The sequence below is a fragment of the Salvia hispanica genome, chromosome 3 (genome assembly GCF_029641045.1).
Source record: "Salvia hispanica isolate PSC_SH4W2 chromosome 3, Shi_PSC_v1, whole genome shotgun sequence".
Lineage (NCBI taxonomy): Eukaryota > Viridiplantae > Streptophyta > Magnoliopsida > Lamiales > Lamiaceae > Salvia > Salvia hispanica.
Genome location: NC_142694.1, coordinates 2,754,637 through 2,777,785, shown reverse-complemented (window position 1 = coordinate 2,777,785; position 23,149 = coordinate 2,754,637). Strand labels below are relative to the sequence as shown.

Genomic DNA, 23,149 nt, shown 5'->3' with positions numbered 1-23,149 from the left:
ATGTCCATCTAATTAATGCCCAAAAATGGAGCCACCACCCTAATTGATCATTTCAAGATTCACAAAATATGAGCTAAAAATAAACAAAGAAAAATACCCAAATGAAATTTGAAGCGTAACATAACGTTGCAAAGTTTGAACACACACTAAGAATAGAATGTGTGTAGACTATAATTCAAGGTGACATTGAGCATTATCTAATTGCCAATTAATATTTCTATCTCTCTCTAACTAAGAGAGCATATAAATAGTAAGTCCAATTTAGATGATGAGCCAATCATTTATTGAATTTAAAAATGTCAACAATTGGAAAGGAAAAAAAACTAACGCAACAAACAAATCCACTCCAACTATTGAAGCAACTATAGAAAATTTAAAAATAATTCCTTCCAACTTGCATGAGACAAACCAAGAAAAACCATTTCGTTTTTCAATTCTAGCCACTAATTAATCAAATACCCCCAAATTAAATATTCAAATATTACATTTAACTTAATTATTTTTTTTAAAAAAAAGAAAAAAACAAATGCGCATCCATTCCAATCCAATCCAACCACCACCATTATTCCTTACCCCCAAATTGAATCGGAATCAGTCGCCGCCGCCGTGCATCGACGCGATCGCCACGACGCCTAGCTTCTGCAGATTGAGTTTCACCACCGTGTCGGTGAACATCTTCGTGTCCTCGCCGGTGTTGCCCTCCGGTATGTCGACGATGTACGATTCGATGACGATCGTGTAGGTTTTGCCGTCGCGATTGAATTCGTTGACGGAGGTGACGGATCGGTAGTTGTTGAGGCGGTGCTCGCCGCCGACGACGCGGAAGCTGATGATGTGGCGGTCGTCGTCGAGGATCTCGAGGCGCTCGGTGGAGGTGGAGGCGGGGAGGCCGGAGACGACGGTGACCTCGCGGATGCTGCCGACGCCGCCGTCGCCGGTGAGGCGGCAGCTCTTGATGAAGTGCTTGTAGCGCTGCGGATTGTCGAATTGGCGGACGAGCGGCCACACCGCCTCCGCCGGCGCGTCGATCCGCTGCGTGATCAGCGACGTGCATGTGTTGGGCAATGCGTCGAACGTGTGGTAGGTGCGGATCACGCTTTCCAGCTGCGCGAATTCGTCCGCGGTCAGCCCCTGCGGAATCGCGCCGTGGTCGTCCATGGATGGAGCTAGAGAGAGAAAGTGAGAGGGATTTTGAGATTGAAATTGAAAAAATTGAAATTGAAATTGAGAGAGAGAGAGAGAGAGAGAGAGAGAATTGGGGTTGACGAAATCTTGATTTGAGAGTGTGATAAAAAAAGAGAAGGGTGATGATGAGGTGGAAAATGCGGGGATTTTGATTTAATTTTATTGAAATTAGGGTTTTCCATCCAATTTGGGATATTTTTATTCAAAGAAAATGATGAAAATAGGCATTAGAAGTTTGAAATTTGAATAAAGAAATTCTGGTTTGACTTTGGATAAACATTAAGTGACCTTCGCATATAGGCCAGATGTATTCTGAATTATTTTGCGACTGATAAAATGCGTTTCAGCTATGTGTAATATATTGATATTTTACGACTAAAATATTTTGATATGAATAGATGACATCGATTAATTCACTAGCTTGATGTTTTTTGGTTACAATTTCTCTAATTTTTTTTGTGATGGGATAAATGTGAATAAATTAAAATTTTAATGTTTTCGACTGATTTTAAAGTTGTAGGATTAGCAAAGAATTTATGGAAATTTAGGGAAGGGGAATTGGGATTTGGAGTGTGTTTAGGGTTTTGATTGTTGAAGAGGGGAGACATAAAATGTAAAGACAGATTTGCCCTTGGGGTTTGTGAAATAAAAATATATTGTCAGTTGTCAATTTTCCAAGAAAGGAATATCTATATATTAAATGTGGAAAATACAGCGGGTGCATCTTGTATTTCATGACTATAACTGGAAAGCATTAATATATGTTTACACAGAGACACATAATCTATGTCAACTCTACAATTCATATTATTTTATACACCATATACACAATCCTATTGTATGTACTGTCAGCTCAACTTAGAGTATGCTACCTATATTCATCAATTATATTATCACCAATCAAGAGATTATATCATGCAATAATATTGTCTTCACGTGTGTGTGGGGGGCTATCTTAGTTTTTGCAAAATTAAAGAAGTGTAAGCATTTAGTAGTCCGAATATGATAATATACAATAAATTATAGGAATGTGATCAAATGAAAATTCTAAATATTGTATAAATTTAAAATTATGATTTGGATCATTAAAAAATGTCAACATATCACAAAAAAGCATCAACAGAAAAATGTCAATAGAATTTCAACGGTGGTTAATGATTGATGCTGTGTTGATACTGTGTTGACATTAAAATCTTGAAATTTTACACTGTGTTGAAGCTGTGTTGAGGAGTTTCGAGTTTGTACAATATATAAGTTTATATTTTATCACTATCCATAAATTATAACCGTATAAATAGAGAAAAAAAACAAAGAAAGGTGATATTTTTTATAATTACGACGACTAATTTGACTAATTTGATATACTACGTAGAAATGTGTTCATATAAATTTTTACTTCAAAAAGACAAGGAATTTGTCTAGGTTTCACTTAAGATCAATTTCTTCCACAAAAGAGAGAATTTGAGACAATAAATTAGATAGATTTGTACTACTATAATAAAAGAGTGGTGTGTTATACTATACTAGTGTTAACCCACGCGCTATGCGCGACTTGGAAAAAAAATACTATGAATAAATAAAATAAAATAAGTGACAATATCATTGCAATTAAAGATATTTAGGAGAAAATACCATTACATAAGTGACAATATTATTTTATTAGACTTATATATCTAGAGTATAAAAAGCTAATAAAATATTAGGGAACAACAACATTGTCTCGCAAAAAAATAAAATGATGAACTACAAACAAATAAAAAGCGCACATATAACTACAATTTTAAAAAATAAGTATGTACTATAACAATAAGATTATAAAGAACGAAAAGTATCAATAACACTTTTTTAAAAATTTATATATCTGAGTTAGTAAATTTAGTCAAATCAAATGACCGTTACTTATAACTAAAAATGTTAATATCAATTATATACACAATTATTATTTACAAATATTGAAAAGATTCATAACTAATAAATATTTAAAATCTAGCCTAAAATTTATAAATATTCAAACGACTAAATCAATTTTCTACCTGCACTATTTAAAAAATGTGGATATACTTTTATGAAATGAGAAATAATATAATTATATCAAGTTCTAAACTCATAAATTATATTAATAATTTATTAAACTAATAAAAACTCATATAATCAAATAAGTTTAGAAACTAATAGTTGCATAAAAAACAAATGCTAATTCAACCTCTATATATGTTGTGGCTCAAAGTTAAAATATCTTAAATTACATGTTTCAATTTATTTAATATATTTATTATTAAAAAAATCTATATTTTAAATATATAAATTTGTTGGTACTAAATATAAATATGATTTAATAATATAGTTTGAGTGGTTCAAAACAAATTTAATAAAATTCACCAATTAGTTATGACAATTCAATATTACTTATCACCTCGAACGTTAGCAAATCCATCGTTGGTTTATTGAGATAGTTGTTGCAACGGTCTAACCCCTGAACTCCTCACTTTTAACAATACATTTTGATACTGATACTATAGTTCCTCACTTTTAACAATACATAAATAAAGAAGTGTTTTAATGCTTGGTTGGATTCATTAAATTATCATTTGAGTATGTGCACTATCATTTCAACATTTGAGTATGTGCACTATCATTTCAACATTTTATTCAAAATTATCATATCATGTTATATTTGTAAAAAATTGTCTCGGCTTTATCTCCATGCATAATTATATCCCGTCATTTTTTAAGTTCTACCAAAAAAAAAAGATATTCAAAATTGTAGCACAACATTTTTAATTCACAACAGATTGAGTAAAACATTTTTGATGATCATAATATGATGAGTAATTTTCAAATAAAATGATAAAATGAAAGCGATAGAATCAATAATTTACCTATTTTGATATTCCAAATTTTATCTGTTTATATTTAATACATATATGATGAAGTTAATTAACACCCAACACCAAATGTTTGCTATTTGTATATTTTTAGTCCCCTGTTGATAATTTGCCTGAATAAGATATCAAAAGGTAAAAAATTCAATTATAAAATTTTGGATAGAAATAGAAATTCTTTTACTATAATTTTTGCTCCAATTCCCATTATTTTTAAAGTAAAATAAAAAGAGAAAAAGACAATAATAGAAAGAAGAAGAAAAAAAAAAACCACCCTAGCAAAACCCCAACAACAAATCTCAACCCTCCAAATAACAAATAGAAAGAATTGCTCCTTCCATAATTTGATCAAGAAACTAATTTGTAATGATTTTGGGAAATGTTCCTTGAATCCTAATGCTCAACAAAAACCCAATAACAAATCTCAACCGTCCAAATAGCAAATAGAAAGAATTTCTCCTTCATAATTTGAGCACGAAACTAATTTTGTAATGAATTTGGAAAATGTTCCTTGAATCATAAGGCTCTGCAAGATAAAAAAAATATTAATTAATGATTTTAGATAAATAGTTAAAGAATATACTAATAAGATAAAAATGCTAAAACACATGCCATAAAATCATGGGAAACACATTTCAAGCTCACAACATTTGATTTGTTGTCCAGGTTTGGTCTTTACAAAAACACATACACCGAACTTTGATAACTGATGAAGTTAAGTTATGTTAGATTGTAGATCATTGAGGTAGATGAATTCTATAACGTCATTTTTCTTCTGGCAAAATTACAACATTAGCAAAACATAAAAAAAAAAATAATAAGGTAAATAGATGAATACAAATACTTCATACTACTATCTCATGGCCGTAGGAAGTTTCTTAAATTCTAGAAAATACTCGCCAATTTCAAAACAAAACTTGGTGGCGTTCGTGTCTTGTTTGTTTGGTTGGATTTTTTCATTGGTATTTATAGAGGTTATATCTGCGGATTTAAATTGTATACATTAATTCTCTATTAGTAATGATGTTAAATGGTGCAACGGTTTTCATTAATTAGCCAAGAGCGTTTCAAATAAAACGTTAATTGGCTTTGGAATCTTTCCAAAATTGAATATCAAATTTAATTAGTCTAAATTAATAAAAATACATAAAATGGTCGACCAATTAGTAAAAAATGGCTGCCTACTAACACTCTCATTTAATTAGTGGAATAAAATGGCTGTGAATGGAAAACTGTTTTAAATTTAACGACATGGAATCAATGATTACATAATTTACGTCAAATAAATTCTCATTAATATTTGCCTTTATTTTTATTTTTCCTAGTAGGCGTCCATTCTCATTCTACACCGCATTGTATTCATAAATATTTCAAATCTTAGTACCTTAAATTTATAAATATTAAAATTCATACCCAAATTTTATAAATATTCAAATTAAGGCCAAAACTCGCCTTTTATATATGTATAGATTCATTGGAGAAAATAGCTGTGGATTAATTATTTTATATGTATATGTGATATTTTTGCAAGTTGCTCGGAGTAATGATCAACTTTTTAATATATTTTGACACTTTATTCAAGAATTATTCTTTCATTCTTTTCATGAAAGCAATTTCTTTACATTTGATCAAAAGAATGGCAAATTAGGATAAGGTAGAGTTTGGATACTTCTACACAACTAATTGACTAAAGTAGTTTATGCAATTTTAGCATACAATGATGACGCTAAAAATGAAAAAAACATCGTTCCAATTCTGAGTTACTACTATAACTTTGCAAGTACTATGTAAATTTGCGAGTCTGTTTTGCGAGTGCTATGCGAATTTTAAATTATTTCAGAGTGATAAGAAGATAACACACTATAAAAAACAACATCTAATGAGCATAATTTTTCCTAATATTACGATTGCTAGCTAATTACTGAGCACCTAGTGAGTACTATTTCATTTCATCAATATTAGTTTGACATTAGACAATTCTAAGAGCATATCCAGTGGGCGGATGTATCCCACGGACATCCACTGAGACTTCCCAAAAACATCTCCTGCCACATCATTAGAACTTCTCATTCCATTGCCACATCACTAGGACTTCCCATGCACAATCCACCCTTCCCATCGCCCTTCTCACGCGGACTTCCCGCAATAAAAAAAATCACAATTATTTAATTACATTACGGAATTAAAATTTCGACACGAAATACAGAGAAATTGCGAACGCTTCATTAAAAAAAAACTTAACATAAAAAAAAAAATACATAGTCATTAAAAAAAAGCAACCCAAAGCTAGTCTCAGCTCACTCTGATTCCTCCGCGTTGCCCCGTCGCCGGTATATATAGAGTTTTTTTAAAAAATATAAAATAAAATTAAATTAAACTCCGACGTCTGCGGCGGATCCGACCGCCCATCGCCAGGATATCCGAGGACGTCCGATGTCCTCACGGGACGTCCATGTCCGACTTATTTTGTTCCAATGGCGGACGTCCCGGTCGCCCGTCGCGGAAGTTCGACCGGACGTCCGCCGGTGGAGATGCTCTAACCAAGGGTATGATGTCTTCAAACCCAATTAGTAGCTCCATCACTCCATGTCGCGACAAAAAACCATAATACATGCTAAAAGTATATAAAAAAATAACAATGAAATCATGGAGGGACCATATTCCAATTAAGGAAAATGACTAAATGGTGATAATGTTGCAACAAGAATCTTAAAAATAGAATAAAATTGGAAATTGATTTTTTTTTTTTTTGAAGGGGTTTAGTCACCGTCGTTGAAATGGGTTGACACTATTTTATAAATCATGTGAGAAAATTATCAAACTGATTTACTCCACTTTACTGGATTCCACACATGGCTCCCACTTTTAATACATATGTATATAACCAATTTATCATTAATTTACGAAAATTAAGTAAAATTAAATAGGGAAGATATCAAGTATAGTTCTATCCTTGATTATAGTATAATTTGATCTTAATTTTAAGCTTTGAATAGGATCATGTCCTTGAATTCAGCAGAATATACTCATTAGTAGTTACTATAAATAGTCAATTATGCATGTGAGATGCCATTGAATTTTATGGAGATTGAAATTTGACCTGAAATTGTGGAACATTAATTTGGCTTGTTATCGTATTTTTATTCATTTCTCTTGAGTCAAAGGAGAAGATTTGTGTTTATTCGATATATTCATGGTATTTTTTTTCTATGTGAATGATATATAGATTAAAGTATTGAAGACAAAAAGACAAACTTTGATATTAGGGCTGATGGAATCATTAATTAAATAATACTACTAACATCTTGATGTAGCTAGTTCGACCAATCAAACAGCTAGTGTCTACTCATTACACCTAAAGTTTTGTAATAACAAAAGGAGACAGTAATTATGAATTAATTAAATAATAAAACTACTTCCAGAACCCTCCCTATCAATATTTCCACCTATACAGAATAGTATAGAGAAGGGGGAAATAAATAATTAAAATAATTATAATAGTAAAAATATATTCCATGAGAGAAGGTAGACTTACTCTTGAAGTAATGAAAGAGTAATTTTTATGAAAGTTTGTGCACTGACAAAATACCTATGTAGAGGTGTGAATTCTCACACTAGGTATCCAATTTGTCGCGATCTAACAAAGGTGATAGTAGTAGTATTTTCTTTTTAAATTTTATGCTATAGTTAGATTATTTTAATGAAATCGAAATTTAACTATTACTACTACTATATGTGACGTATACTATGACTTAGTGGGAAAATGAAAAACGTTTGTAATGAATTTGTCCGAATCCACCCTATATAGTTTATTAACAAGCCCACATACGCCAAATAAACCCAACATATTATACTTTGGAAAAAAATAAATCATAAAATTATATCAAAATTCAATCTCACAATTTTAAATTATTCTATGTTATCTCACGCTAACAAATATGGCCATCTAGATATAACTATAGTAAATGATATTTTTGAACCGAATAACATCTTTTTGTTTGTATCTAGTCAATATATCTTTCACCAAGTACAAAATTGATAGTGGGTATTTAAATACCAATTCGTTTAAATCCATTAAATATTTTAAAAATCGAATCTGACTCACAGTTCATTATAGTACATTTGAAGAAAGGACGCTTAGTTAAAAAAATGCAAAAAGAATGTCAATGTGGAATAGTAATTAAATAAGGGCGTGACCATTATATTCCTCATCATTAGCATCAACCCCTCAATTATATTCCAAAATATACTACAAGTTGTAAGTAATAATTTAGAGATGGGCAGTGAACATCATCAAGATTCAAAGATGTAGTACATAGTTATTAATATGGAGATAAGTGGTAGGTCCAACTAATTTAATTGGCTAGTGTCATTTTATGATATTACGTACTATAATAATTTATTAGGAGCATAATTGAATAGTGGTTTAAAGGTCAAATCTGCACTCTGAATTATTCTATTGAACACGAAATTGGAATCACTTGAAGATTTATGGAATCACTTTTTATTTTGAAATATTTTTTAGCCTAGATGGGATCTAAATTCAAGGAAAACACCAATGAAATTACAAGAGCTAGCCAATTCATTAATAAACGACATTTACTTTTAATATGCCAAAATTGAAGGGGCCACTCAATCTCAGTGACTAGGTCTCAGCACTTTGTGCGTGGATCTTTTCGTATTCTAAGCGACTCGTTTGGTTTTATTCATAAACACGATCACTTTTAGTCGACGATAGAGGCAGACTGTGGTGAGATGTGACCTATGTTTAGCTTGTTTGCTAAACAAGTTAATCCCTTCCACATTCTTCGGTGACATATTAATTAATGAGAAGTTGTTAGGTGGCGTAAGTAAAAAGAAAAATGTACACTTGAATATTTCAAATATGGAGAATTGAGGAGAGAAACTCATCTCTAAATATAGAAAATAGACTTCTTGAGTGAGACAATCTAAAAAAAAGTTGATATTTTAGTTACTTTTTCTTTCCATCTCTCTCTTACTTTACAAATTATACATTAAAATCCATGTCCAATAAAAAAAATTTATACTCTTGTAGGACGAAAGTAGTAGTGATTAAATATATCATAGAACCTCAAAGAAAGTAGGGGAGAAGATGTGTTCTTCTTCCTATGATTCTATTTCTCTAGTTTTCTATCAGTAGTTAATTGCAAAAGAAGCTGAGACATGTCAATATCCAAATCCATATTTGATTACACAAATGAGTAATAAACTAAAAATCATATAAAATTAAATAAAATAAAAAAATTCCTCTAGCAACTTCGTTGTTAGACAAGCATTTTTTTGTACAGCATGCCCTGTTCAAATCAATGCAGATACATATAAAAGCTTTCTCTACAGTTAAGTGCTTAGCCAAGAATAAAAATTAAAATAAAAGAGGCCAAAAAGGAACAAATGAAGTCTGAATATAGCAAAGGCTGAAACTATATTACATGGAAGAAGAAGAATATGGGGAGAGAAGCACTGAAAAGGAGGAGCATTATACAGTCCTCCGACATCGGATAGTTAGTGGCTCTACCTGTTAGATTACTTCCTGTGGTTGGTGTCTGAGGCGCGTATGGCTTTGTCTTCTGCAACTTTGGTTAGAGATGTATGTATACGAGATATCACATCATACGGGCATGCTGTTAGAACACAGAGGGGGTGGCGAGTCCTCCACTGGACTTTTAGAGGTAAAATGTGGAATTGTTACGGTTGGGATGAATTTGTCAACCCTCGTGTATCAAGAGATCCTTGGATATCAAGGCGATTCTCTGCTTAGTACTGTCTGACCGGAGAACGTCTCCTTTGAGTCCGAGCTGGAGCCAAATTTCATGGTCCGAAAAAAATCAGAAAGGAGATGATATTGTATAAAGCCCAAGTATGACATCATAAGCAAGAAGAAAAGGAGATGAGGGAAGGGAAGGATCTATCATTAATTCATTATTACCTCAACTTGACTTTCGGGAGAAAACCAGCGTAACAAGATACCGAGGTGCACGACTGCTGGTATGAGTTTGAAAAGCAATGGAGTAGTTACCTGCAGAAAGATATTCGCCATTAACCATCTATGAATAGGTTGAGAGGCATATTAGCAGCAGCGGACATAAAAATAATCTTTTAACGTTTTCTTCTTCTCTCTAGAACCCATATTAGTTATTAGCATACGTACTAAAGCCGTTGGCCGTCTTGCAATCTCAAGTAAGCGTCCATAATGCTCAATACTAAACGAACGAGATTAAGCAGAAGATTATTATTACCAGACTGAGTGCTGTAGTTCCAAGAAGCAGCAGGTACACTTTCCCCTGGATTTTAATAAATAGAAAAGAAGAAACACAGAAATAAATATACAGTAGTACTAATTTCTAAGGAAGACCAGAACATCTCATAGTAGGGAAACTGCATAGTACTATATATTTACCTCAACGAGATGCAGATTTGAGGCACGACTAAGAAGCACAAAAGCGAATTCCCCTATTTGTGCCAAAGACATGCCGACCTACATGGCTCAAGGACCAAGGTTACTTTTGTTAATGAGTGGTATATGTGGATTAAATTCAAATTTTTACAAACAAGAAAGCAACTTACAAGAAGCGAAGTTTTGTTGTTGTAGCCAAATCCCTTGACAACAGCAGAAATTACTATTGTTTTCACAATTACGACCAGTATAACCGAAGCCAGCAGGATATCAACATGATTCCATAGAAAATGAACGTGGATGAGCATGCCAATGCTAGCCAAGAAAAGAGCAGCAAACATATTGCGAATAGGTTCAACCTGGGCCAAAAAGATCAGCAAATCAAATGTAGCCAAGCAAATGATAACAGTTATTATGACGTAGATGCATATAACAATCACAAAAGGTCTTCTTATTCACATAAGCATGAACATTTGTGAAGGGAATATTCAGCTACATAGTAAGAACAGATATGAGCATCAGAGCATGTAGTAATTTTGTCCACTAATACGAGAAGTGCGAAAATCAATATTACTTGCTCAAGGGTGTGCTGACCAAGATCAGTTGTAGCTATCATTACTCCCGCTGCAAATGAACCCAATTCTAAACTGAGACCAAGCTTGTCGCTAGTCTGAACACATAACAAGTATATATGATCCGTCAACTTAGAGGTTTCATGGCAAACTAATGATCAAGGACAGGATAAGGGACAAAGCTACAGAAAGAGAATCGCCAAGGAAACTAACCCAAGCAACAAGAAGGCAAAATGCAACTGATGCCAATTGATAAAGTTCATTGGTCTGCGAAATGAGACAAGTAATAAAGTATGTTATGGTAACTTTGACCAATTGATGAAGCTTGCATGCATGTATTCGTGCTACACAACTTGTTTTGGTGGATGAAAACATCTCAACTCAATAAAGAAAACACAAAGAAACAATACAGTAGAACATTTCAGTTACCTGTGATGACAAACTTATCATGAGTTTCAAGAACCAAGGCACACATGTCCGGGACAATATTGTTAGAGCTGCCAAGAACGCAATCAACACTACCAACCTGGCTAATGGATATTGCAGTTTTTAGCCAACGAAAAGAAGAATGCATTCAGCTCAAATAAACAAAGTATCAGGATGACATTGGTCAATCAGGACCAGCTTCAGAGAGTGCTCTATTAGCATGGTTTTCAAGGTCTGGTAAGCTGACGTTTAAACACTCTTAGGAACAATCATGGAAATAAGAAATATCCTCTAAATAGATATGCAGACATCATTTTCTGCTAATCTAACTATTAATATAACTTATTATGAAAGCTTGAAAACATCCTCTAACTTTAAACGGGAATATTTTCTCCCTGTTGTAAATTATACTATAGCTCTTTCTTTCATTTAACCAAACGGAAATACTCAGACTTCCATTCCTTTTCCAAAATTAACTTTTTAATTGCTGACTAATAGTCCTTTTAAATTAGACATGCTAGCTACTCTGACTCTTTCAAGAATATCCAGTGCAAGGAAAGAAGAAGATTGAACTTACGATTTAGTCATAGAAATTACCCCCTGCATAACACCAGAAGTTCCACCAAGTACTGGAAGCATAGCAAATAGCAATCCCACAGCACAGTCCTGACAATAAAATAGTAGATTTTATTTTAAAAACATTAACCCTTGCAGACAAGAACATGAGAGCACAGGAAGCTGTAATTAGATTATCAGAGCTGTTGAATAGAAGCCTTCAACTGTTATGCCAAACAAGGACATATGATAATCCTTATTTAGGATTGGAGTAATTAAGGAAACACAAAGGCTTTATAAAAATTAGATTTGTGGGACATTAGTAAGAGAGCCACGCAGAAAGGAAACAGTAGTAATCTTACCTGTAAGATCAGTGTGCCAATAGTCACTTGACCATGAAGAGCATTTGTACTATTCTTCTCCATCAGGAACTTATATACCTAATAAAGGAACCCATGGATAAGGAAAGAAACTACATGGACAAGGAGAGCTGAAGATGTTATCCCCACCATAGCATTTTATATCTTTACAGAAAGAAATTATGTTTTCAGCAATGCTCAACCAAGTGACTGGGTGCACTGCGCTTACCACTGCTGTAGATGACATTGACAGGAAAGCGCCAATAAACACACCCTCAGAGGCTCTGCCACCACATGCCTGGAAACAATGACATGAAAATTAGTGATTTCAAATTTTCAATGATAAGATCTGAATTTTTGAAGACAATAGATTCCAAAGATAAGATCTGAACTATCTCATGCCACTATGTTGCTATGTAGTCAATTATCAACTTAGTGGATATACATTTCAACCTTTTGGCAAGCAATAAAGTAGTAGCAACTAACACCCATCTGATGAACATACCGAGGCTATAACTCCACACAGACACATGAAAAAGAGAATTTGCAGTAGCCCTCCAAGAATAGCAACTGCACGAACAACTCGTAGCTGTAATGTTGAATGTGTCGTTAGCTTAAAACAGCTAATTGCTTCATATGTAAATACGAAGGGACAAAAACTACTAGTACTCTGTCATTTTAAAGCAGCTAACCCTACCTTCGTTGTGGAGAACTCCAGGCCCAGAGCAAACAGAAGGAAAATTACACCAAACTGAGCCACTGTCTCAACCTGTATGGATAAGTTAGCCCAGAAAGAAAATGAGCGATCTCAAAATATCATCACATGATAAGTCAGGATAAACTAATTATGAATGACAGGAAACAGAGCAGTTTATGGGTGATCCATAAAAAAACTACTCTAGAATCCCTGCTAAGGCATCTATATTGCAAACTATGAAATTTAACTGTCAAGAGTTGGTTTAGAATGGTAACATACTTGCACCATTTCACTGATGACATTTAGACCTCCAGGTCCAACAAGCGATCCTGCTAATAAGTATCCAGTAAGCACCTGCAAAGGGTTCCATGGGATTAGGAACTATAGTTGAAGTGTTGAACAGAGAGAGCATAAACAAAGGATCCAAAGTTCGAGATCAGACCGGTTGTCCAGCACAAGCAAAAGCAATTCCACCGCAAGTTGCAGAGACAATGACGACAACCAGGTCTGATATGAGCCTACAAGACCATTGCATCAGATAATCTAGAACCCAAAAGGATGAGATATGAAAGACTTATAAAACTTACTATACCTCAAGTCTAGCTGCAGCACAGGGTATTTGGACTTGAAATTTGATATGATAAATACATTATCCTGAAAATAAACAAAAAATGTTCATTCACACGGAGCATGGTTAGATTGTGTCTGACTTAACAGCCTGTATATCTCTTTTAAGTGTACCCTATTTCTTTTGAACTCTCTTAGAGATAACAATGCTACCACTACTAGAGAAAGATTCAGAAATTAATGTCACTATGGAACTAAAAGAGCAATAACATTGTTTACCTTTCTATCGATTAATGTAGGGGTCTCTTCAGCTCCATTGTCATTATCCAGATTGAAAACTTGATTAAATTTAAAGGATCTATAATTACAAGAGGATAATGCATATAAATAAAAGGAAACCAAATATGTTAGGAGGAAAAATATGGTGCAAGAATGGTCATATACGTACTTTTCTTCTTTCGTTTCATTTTTCTTTGGCTTGACTCTAGCTACTGTTTCCAAAACAGCCTGATAATGAGATAAAGTAAGCCAGAAATAAAGCAAAAGCAACATTCTTTGCAATTCAAACCGTGTCAACATGCCAGTGTTTACTCATCGTGATTTTATTTAAAAGTTTGGTTCATTACAAAATAACCAAAGTTTGGATACTGATAACTTCAACTAACGCTAGTCACTTTTAGCCTTCCATTTCCCCTGAGTCTATCATATGCATATTAAGTTAACCTAAGGACCTCTATTCGAGAAATATTAGTCTTTGAGGACAATGACACTGATACAAGGCTGAGCAAAGGTCTCCCAGCTACATTATCCATAAACATAATGTGTGTGAAATGATAAGACCTTAAACCCAGATCTAGACACCATTAAGTCATTTCTGTTTCTGGAACAACTAAATGTGGCAATAAAGAAGACAGCTACTATCCAAAAGAGATGTAACTTAGCTTTCATACCATACTGAGACAAGAGATTACTATTTACTTTTTCCCACTTATTGTGGAATCCTACTCTTGCGCTTGTTATTAAATTCTTAGTCATTGATGACAAGCATTTCCAAATCCCCTGAACATGTTGCAAAATCCAATTGAACCCTCCAAGTCCAGGGTCATTTGCCATATGCAATTAAATCCATAACTCTCTTTACTGAGTTAATCAAGTTATGCTTAAATGAATAGAAACGCTATTCAAAGAGCTGGAGTTGCAAGGCACAAACCTGCTGCTCAGCCACACTGTTGTTGAAGCTACCAGCATCGTTCACTGTCATGTTAAATCAAATTAATTTCAGGCGGTAAATCATCAACTAAGAATCCACCATCACATTAATCATATGAAACTCACAACAACCAGTTGAGCTGTCTTAGTCTACAGTAGAACACAAACAAAATGCTAGCTAGATTCGAAAAAAATGATTAAGATAGTAAAACATAAACAAAAATTTTAGCTCAACAATAACTCTTACTGGATCAATAAATAGATGAAAATCTATAGTAGCTGAGTCCAACAAACGAACTACAGAAACCTTTCCCCAAAATAATGAAAAAAACAGTTTAAAATGTCACATAAATCTCATAAAACCTCTAGAATCCAATCATTTACTTTAGTATACTATTAATAAGACTGCATTAGCTTCAAATTAATCTCTCATTTCTCATTTAGAAAAACCAAAGCCGAATATTAACCCTAAGCAAAACACATATCACCAGGCTAAGTAAACGAGATCTAACAAAACCTTCATTATGATCCTCATTCTCCGTGAATTCCTTCTCGAGCGCGCGATCGATCATATCAGCAAACGTGTCCTCCTTCGGCCTGGTCCCATTCCCGCCGAGCTCAGTGCCGGTCGCATTGGAGAAGGCAGCAGCCTCCACATCCCCCTCCTCGACCAGCTTCGAATCCTCCGACGCGGCGGCGGCCACCAGCGCCACTGCCAGCAAGACCACGGCGGCGGCGGCTAGCGATCTACTCATCTGGAGGCAGCACCGGGAAGCAGGCCCCCGGCGCTCGTCAGATTCAGCTGCGGCGAGGAGTGTCGGTTAGCTCGGTTGTCGCTATCCGCAGCGCAGGCGCAAGTTGTGATACAGCTACTACACTACCCCGGAGCGTGGGGATTTCTAGAGAGAGAGAGTGTGTGAGGTGGTGAGATGTAGAGAGAGAATTTGGGGAAATTGGTAAAGGAATTTTGTAGTAGAGTGGTTGAGTGATTAGTTAATGAAGAGGAGATTATGAGTGTGATTAACACGAGATTATGAGTGTGATTAACATGATAATGAAGGGATGTTTTTCAGTCCCACCACGTGACTGTTTTATTTGTGTTTGTTTTTTTGCTATTTTTTGGTAGAAATTGTGATAATTCTTTTTGTTGCTATAATTGGGGACCTGTGGTTGTAGTAATTGTTAGATTTTGATTTTGTGCTCCAAAACCTTTTGATTTTAATTCGTGTGTCATTTTTTTGGTTGCAATAAATTATAATCCACATTTGGTTAGATTTCCAATAATGATCCGATCTAAAAAAAATTATTTTAAAAAAGTGGAACATAAGCATTATCTTTGTTCATTTTTTTACTTATGAATATGGAAAAATAATCAAAGAAAAAGTTCAACATTTAATCTATCCGTACACTTCATTTTTCAATATATCACAAACTCATTGATCTATCTGTACTTTCCAAAATATCACAGACTAAATGAATCATTTTTTGAAACCAAATCTTTTGATCACTTTTCTTTTAATTTTTATTCTCTTTCGCATGGAGTAACTTTTTTTTGAAATTCTACTTTATTTTTTTTTACACAGAACTTACAAATACAAATTTTTAAGTTTGTTGTCGAGAAAAAACACTTCACTTAATTTTAGACAAAAGGAGTAGGAACTTTGTTCTACTTTTAAGAAAATTAATAGAAGTGTCTTTTTATTTCTTGAAGGTGGTTGGGTCAGTTCATAAACTCCAAATAAAAGTCCTTGCGTAAAATATAATTAATCTATTTTTAAGTATAATCAATTCTATCTATGATAGTAACTTGTAACGTTGCAAAGAAAATCGTGAAAACTAATTAATGAAATTCGGAAAAGTAAATAAGTCTTTGAGAATTTTGAAGATAAAATTACACTCGCGTAAATAAAATAAATGGAATAATAAAACAAATCAAATGATTTGAGGTTATCCAAATTCATCAAAACAACACAATTAATCAATTCAATAATTAAATGACATTAGTCAATCGACCAATTTAATGTCCCACACTAACATGGAAACCTCGTAGACAGAACAGGGGATTATAGATCTAATCATAATGGCAAAACTTGCAATCAATATTGATTACATAATCAATCAACATTCACTTTCAAATGAAACCAATTAATTCAGTAGGCTTCCTAATATTACTAATCATTAATGGACTAAATTAATTATTAAATCCTTAGTTAACATTTTAATTTGAATTTGTTAATTATAGTTTAAATTCAGCTAAAACATATTCAATCCTACTTCAAGCACTGACACTCTGGAAATCAAAAATCTTGTCGACAAAACAAGTATACCTATTACTTGTACCGCGCTTCACCTGCTCAACGCAACACACTTCATCGAGCCCGGTTTGTTTCAGCTCGGTTTGCTCAGGAGTCGAATTTCAGGAAACACGAGCAGAGGTGTAATACCACTTCTGTAGGCACAAAACAAGACTATACAAGCACAGAGTTATACTTACAGTGGCAACATATGATAATTTATTGATTTTTGAGCAAGTGGTTGAAGTTTGCCACCGTCTCGGAGGAGAGCTTCATGTGGTTGTGATGTTTTGATCATTCCCGATGGTTATCAGTGATTTCTTCGACAAATTTATGATTGAATCTGCAATCACTCTAGCACTAGATTTCATGTAACCACCTGAGACAGAGCTGGTGTAAGAGGAGTACCTAGCAAACAAAGTGTATTATACAAGAAAGAAACTGAAACCTGATGTGAGCATTAGTAGAGGAACACCCCTCTCACGAGCAAATGTGAAAATCTTTTCATCTCTCGCGGCAATTCCTTCAGGGCTGATCTGCACGCAGATTTTGCATACGTCACATAGAATGATAGACAAGTGAAACGTGCAAAACATGGAAGATACAAATCATTCCAGCGCGCACAGGTGGTATTGCCACGTGCTTTTCTCTGTTACGGAGACATCTTCATAATTCCTATATCAATACATTTCTTGACACATGAATATTACAAATGAGCTCTCGTAGACATCTCTTTTTGTAAGACGAACAACTCAAAGTTATTGTTGTAAAATTACACACATAACAGATGCACACACAGAACAAAACACACAGCATCTTACCTTCAACTTGCCCAAAGGATCTCCATCAAGAATATCAGTTCCAGCATTGTAGATGATCAATTCAGGGTCAAATGCGCCAGCAGCAACCTAAAGGTTCATACAGAATCTTAGGATATCTCAACGAAAGAGACAATTCAGATCATGTTCCTTCAGAGTGTAATTTCAGTCCAATACAATTGTTCTTGTCTGAAAATTAGAAACAGGTGAGTAGAATGATGGGCTGCCTGAAGTACCTTGAGTGCCCCATCGAGTTTTGACAAATATTCGTCAGTATTTGTTCCACACTGTAAAAAAAGAGTAACAGAACATGTCAATCTCAGTAAAAAGGGTAACAGATGAACTCTTCTCACTTCATATAGATTATCATTCTTACCCGTACTTCAACTTTCTGAGTGATATACCTCCTGGCTTCATAATCCTTAATGTAAAGAAAATTAAAGTTCAATCATATTGATAAAAAGGTATTGTTCATGTAACATTGATCTTCAAAGACCTCAGGAAAATATATAAACCAAAATATAAAGAAACAAAAAAATGAGACAGAAAATAGAGACGACTGTCTATTGAAAAAATCTTTCCTACATTATATTTTTCCTCTTTATATTTTCAGAGCAAAAAAGGAGGTTATTATGAATATATTATTAGGTTACCTACCAACGGATATATATCTGGATTGTACATATCAAGGATATAGACTCTTCCTGCATTAAAACAAACAAAACACCAGAAAGAAGTGTCACTGCAAGCTACATCGAACAAAGCACTTGAAGAGTATATGATGAAGGTGAAGCTATAAGATTTCATACTATCATTAGAAAAATCTTTTTCGTGGCCATTTCCTTGGTGCGCATCAAGATCAATTATCATCACCCTGTGTATTGATTAGCGCTAATGAGCAAAAAATGAGTCATAGTTTGAATTCAAGAATCTGCTTCACTTTGGGGGGGTGGGGCATTATTTAGTGAATTGTTAAATACCTGGAAATATCTAAACGGGTGAAAGCAAACTGGATACAAAGAGAAATATCAGCATAAGCACAAAATCCACCTCCGTTTGCTGCTGAACAGTGATGGAACCCACCACCGACATTGATAGCCCATCCTCGTTCTTTCGCAAGCTTAGCAGACAAAATAGTTCCCCCAACCTGCATGTAAATTAGGTATTGTCAAATGGATCCTGAAGGATCAGAAGTGAAAAAGAAATTCAAATAAGTGGAGTACCTGTTTGCGGAATGGGTGAAGGACGTTCTTGTCCACAAGACAGTTTGGCACTAATGAAACTGGCGGAATCTACAATCCATGGCCTCAGAGGTGTTGAGAAATCAGGATCAAATAGAAAAATGAATAGCTGATAAATCTAATTTCATGCTAAAAAATTATAAGTCTGACAAAAGCTACAATGTGATTCTAATGTGAGACATTTTTCTTTTCCTTTAAAGTGGAAACCTTCACAAGCTCACCTCAATTATTGTTGCCACATTTAAGCTGCTTTTTAAACTATCCAAGTATGATTCTGGATGCACCTGTTCCCAAGTAGCAACATAATCATCTAAACAGATGCATTGAAGGTAGCCAGACATGGACAATGTGAACAAGAACAAATACCACTAGAAGATCCTCCCGCTTAGCCTCCAAAGGCTCAACTATGTGTTTCTTATCCAGAAGGCCCTCTGCTATCAGAAACCGACATATGCGACCCCATTTAGATGAATCAAAAGGGTGCCTGAAATATATTCACAAACATTCCTCAGCAAATGAACATTCATTTATAAATGTCATCCAAGTGATCTGATGCATATCACTTGTCATATTTTTCTGAAGGCCTGAATAATAGTAGTACTCTCTTCAGATCATGGACAAACTCTAGAAGACTGAGACGAACACGAGTGAAATCAAATACGTAAAACTTTCCTTGTAGGCAAGCAACACAGACACACACTAAGACTACAGAAGTGAAAACCAAATATTCGTTATCTGAACTCAGAGGAATGCCACAGATATCGCTTCCTTTTCCCACTCATGGTATAATTTTGACATCATACGTAAATAGTCACTACAAATTCTTCCTGTTATAATCATGATTAGTTATTTAAAACTGATATGAGCTGAATCAGAACAAGTGCATAATGCATACAAGGAAACCTCTATATATCAGTATTTTGCTTTGCCACGAGCTAAATTAATAGCAATTCGATTGCTAGGAGGCGAAGATTACTTACAACTTTTCCATGCCGAGAAAGGCGATATCGTACGAAGACGAATAAATTACCGGAACCTATACACACAAAAAAACAGCAATCGAGATAAATTACCTAAAAGTTTCATGGTCCAGCACTCTATGAAGCACTACAATAGCGATTTGAATCGAACTTCAATCGATAAATCTGCTATCAACACTCGATTTTTATGAATTTACCTTAGAAGCAGGCACATCGAAGTAGAGCTTGCTCGAGAGAATTCGGCTGCGGCGAACGAACTCGCCGCCGTCGTTATCGGATGCCGCGGTATCGGATGATCCGCCGCCGGTAGAAGGCGCCGCTGCCATCTCGCCGCCGGAAAATCCGATTTTGATTGAGTGGCGGAGGTTGACGAGGTGGAGGAGAAATGAATGGCTGAAGATCTGATCGGTGGAGAAGTGTTGTGGATGGACGCCACGTGTCTCCACGTGTGCACGCTGTGCATAGTAGGAGTACTCCATATATATATCTGGGCGTGGACTCGCTGACCAAATTTAGCAAAAGGTTGCGAATTTCAATTAGGGCCCAGGGGTATGTTATCTATTTAATTTTGTTTTTTTATAATAGTAGTAAACAATGATCTATATACACAATTGTATATTTCTGAAAATTTATGTTTGTGTTCTAAGTTCTAAGAAAAATATTTAGACGCTACAAAATAATGTGACATGACATTTCTTGAGTATAGAGTATTTTAATTACTTCATGTACTGAGAAATGATATGCTACATACCTTATGTGGGCTTCTTATATGAGCACCACTCTCGTTTGATACACATTTAGCGTTGTTCGTTTCGATTTATCTATTTGGTTTTACTCTAATACATTAAAAAATGTTATTACTATTTTTAATTTCACAAAACTCATATAAATCAAAGCTCGATTTGGTTGATTTCTCTATAATTTCAAATAAATGAATAAAATAATAAATCAAGCTTTGATTTTTATGAACTTTGTGAAATTAAAAACTGCAATAACATTTTTTAATGTATTAGAATTAAACTAAATAGATAAATCGAAATGAACGACACTAAACGTGTGCCAAACCAGAGTGGTGCTCACATTAGGAGCCCATATAAGGTACGTAGCATATCATTCCTCTTCATGTACTTTCAATTCGGACATTTTCAGAATCTTCTTAGATTTCGATGATAAATGACAATTTCAAGTTACATTAATCTTTTATTGAATTTTTGAAATGTTGAATACTCATTTGTAGTAATTTTTTACATGTTAACAATAAGTGATGTAGTTATCATTAAATTAGTATACACTAACTTATAGGACATAATATAAAATTGTTGGTTATATCGTCACTATCAGTTTCTCATGTTGAATATAAATGGTTGGTACAACAAACAGGAGCATTATTATGCCATTTTAGTCACTGAGCCGAATGGTTAATATTCTTTAGTCAAGTGTCAGGGGGCCTTCCTTCGGGGGCGGAGGGAGGGTGGGGCCAGGGGCCCATGTTCCCTACCAATTCTTTAAAAAAATTAAGAGTATTTTAGTAATTTCATGTTAATTATAATTTATAATATATATATAATATTAAAAATAGCTTTCAACAAAATTTATATGAACTGTTTCTCCTTGATTTAGCTTTCTGCTTCTGAGTTATTCGCCGTAGGTATGTAATTTGAAATTCTTTATTTGATGTGAATGTGTTAATAGTTTTATATATATACTAGTGTGATTCCCAATGTTATTAATTATTGTTTGCAACGGCAAATTTTTAGATTTGAGCATATTTTATATTTTGGTTACTCTTATTCTTTTAGTTGTGAAGTATAAGATGAATTTTATCCTTTTTTGTGTATGATTTATATTTTGCTAATCTTAGTACAGAAAATATCAAATATTTTGCAAACTTAATCAGTTTTGACTATTTTTGTAGGTATATGGATCGTTATTTCAAAAAACTTTCTTCCATTGATTCTTCGTCAGTTGAACCTCTACTTCCGTTGAACATATTGTCTGAACTTGAAAGTCAACTTGAGAACATTATTTTCGATGTGCGCATAGATGAAAAGTTTTCACAAATATCAGGAATCAGTTGTCTTGCTCAAAGATGGTTTCTACAAGGAAACATGGAGTTTTTTCAATGATTTATTTATTGGTTAAGTTGTTATTGATCTTATCAATTGCCACTGCGTCAGTAGAAAGAGCATTTTCAGCAATGAAGATCATCAAGACTTCTGTACATAATAGCATGGGAGACCAACTATTAAAGGACTGCTTAGTTCCTTATGTATATAGAAAATGACGTGTTTGTTAAAGTTACCAATGAAATTATTATGCCGCGATTTCAGAAGATGAAGAATAGATGACAAATGTTATGATGCGATTGTATTTAACTTTTACTTTTTGAACCTTATAATTTAATTTATATAATTTGTTCTGAAGTTTAATTTTGGACCTCCCATGATTAAATTTCTGGCTTCGCCAATGCCTTCCTTATTAGTTGATTTTACTTTCTTGTTTTGGTGTCTTACTCGTTGATTTGTTGGTTTTCATGTTGAGTTGGGATTGTTTTGTAGCTTTGTTGCAACCTTGCAGGTCACTAGCTCTTGTGCGTTGTTTATTGGTTGTTGTTGATTTTGTCTCTTTATAAACCTATCTTGCTCGCGACTCCATATTGGCTTTGAGCAATTTTTTTTTCAATCAAAATAAATTATTACGCCATTTTGAGTCACCAATATTAGAGACGAAATATGATAACTCATTCTCTAAAAACTTTGCTTATTATAAGTGATAACTTTCTTAATTTACAAACTTCATTCTGAGATGGAATATTAGAGTTCGTGGAAACTGGAAAACAATTTCAAGATGTTTTCAAGTATTTCATTTGATCAGGATTCTTCGAAGTGGCCAACAATAATTTTGAATTGCCTAGAATATATAATTAATATCATTGAAAAAATGTTGTGT

The 23,149-nt window shown here is 34.0% G+C and overlaps 3 protein-coding genes across 6 annotated transcripts; all 3 read right to left on the bottom strand.

The window, feature by feature from the left end:
* Positions 1–367: 367 nt before the first annotated feature.
* PYL2 (PYR1-like 2) lies at positions 368–1,256 on the bottom strand. Its single transcript, XM_048111482.2, has one exon. The coding sequence runs from the start codon at positions 1,156–1,158 to the stop codon at positions 592–594; it is 567 nt and encodes a 188-aa protein (XP_047967439.1). The 5' UTR covers positions 1,159–1,256; the 3' UTR covers positions 368–591.
* Positions 1,257–9,290: 8,034 nt separating this feature from the next.
* Positions 9,291–15,828, bottom strand: LOC125214778 (K(+) efflux antiporter 6-like). 3 transcript variants are annotated; one of them, XM_089069001.1, is made up of 20 exons: positions 15,385–15,822; positions 14,869–14,912; positions 14,107–14,165; positions 13,938–14,016; positions 13,684–13,745; positions 13,534–13,609; positions 13,371–13,445; positions 13,092–13,163; positions 12,900–12,983; positions 12,624–12,692; positions 12,398–12,475; positions 12,058–12,146; positions 11,484–11,580; positions 11,268–11,321; positions 11,057–11,152; positions 10,653–10,841; positions 10,486–10,563; positions 10,325–10,369; positions 10,015–10,104; positions 9,291–9,883 (listed from the first exon to the last, which is right to left on the bottom strand). In XM_089069001.1, the coding sequence occupies exons 1-20, from the start codon at positions 15,620–15,622 to the stop codon at positions 9,794–9,796; spliced, it is 1,764 nt and encodes a 587-aa protein (XP_088925127.1). In that variant the 5' UTR covers positions 15,623–15,822; the 3' UTR covers positions 9,291–9,793. The 3 variants fall into 3 exon arrangements, 2 of the variants coding, with proteins under 2 accessions (XP_088925127.1, XP_088925128.1); XM_089069002.1 differs by lacking the exon at positions 14,107–14,165 and having other exon boundaries at positions 15,385–15,524; XR_016137261.1 differs by lacking the exon at positions 9,291–9,883 and having other exon boundaries at positions 10,486–10,571; positions 15,385–15,828.
* A 1,117-nt stretch (positions 15,829–16,945) lies between these two features.
* HDA2 (histone deacetylase 2) lies at positions 16,946–20,659 on the bottom strand. Of its 2 annotated transcripts, XM_048115229.2 has the most exons (14): positions 20,398–20,659; positions 20,201–20,256; positions 19,587–19,704; positions 19,442–19,504; positions 19,203–19,271; positions 18,960–19,126; positions 18,789–18,853; positions 18,637–18,683; positions 18,356–18,400; positions 18,216–18,266; positions 17,983–18,069; positions 17,610–17,697; positions 17,417–17,540; positions 16,946–17,335 (listed from the first exon to the last, which is right to left on the bottom strand). In XM_048115229.2, the coding sequence occupies exons 1-13, from the start codon at positions 20,524–20,526 to the stop codon at positions 17,434–17,436; spliced, it is 1,092 nt and encodes a 363-aa protein (XP_047971186.2). In that variant the 5' UTR covers positions 20,527–20,659; the 3' UTR covers positions 16,946–17,335; positions 17,417–17,433. The 2 variants fall into 2 exon arrangements, with proteins under 2 accessions (XP_047971186.2, XP_088923160.1); XM_089067034.1 differs by having other exon boundaries at positions 16,946–17,540; positions 20,398–20,658.
* Positions 20,660–23,149: the final 2,490 nt, after the last annotated feature.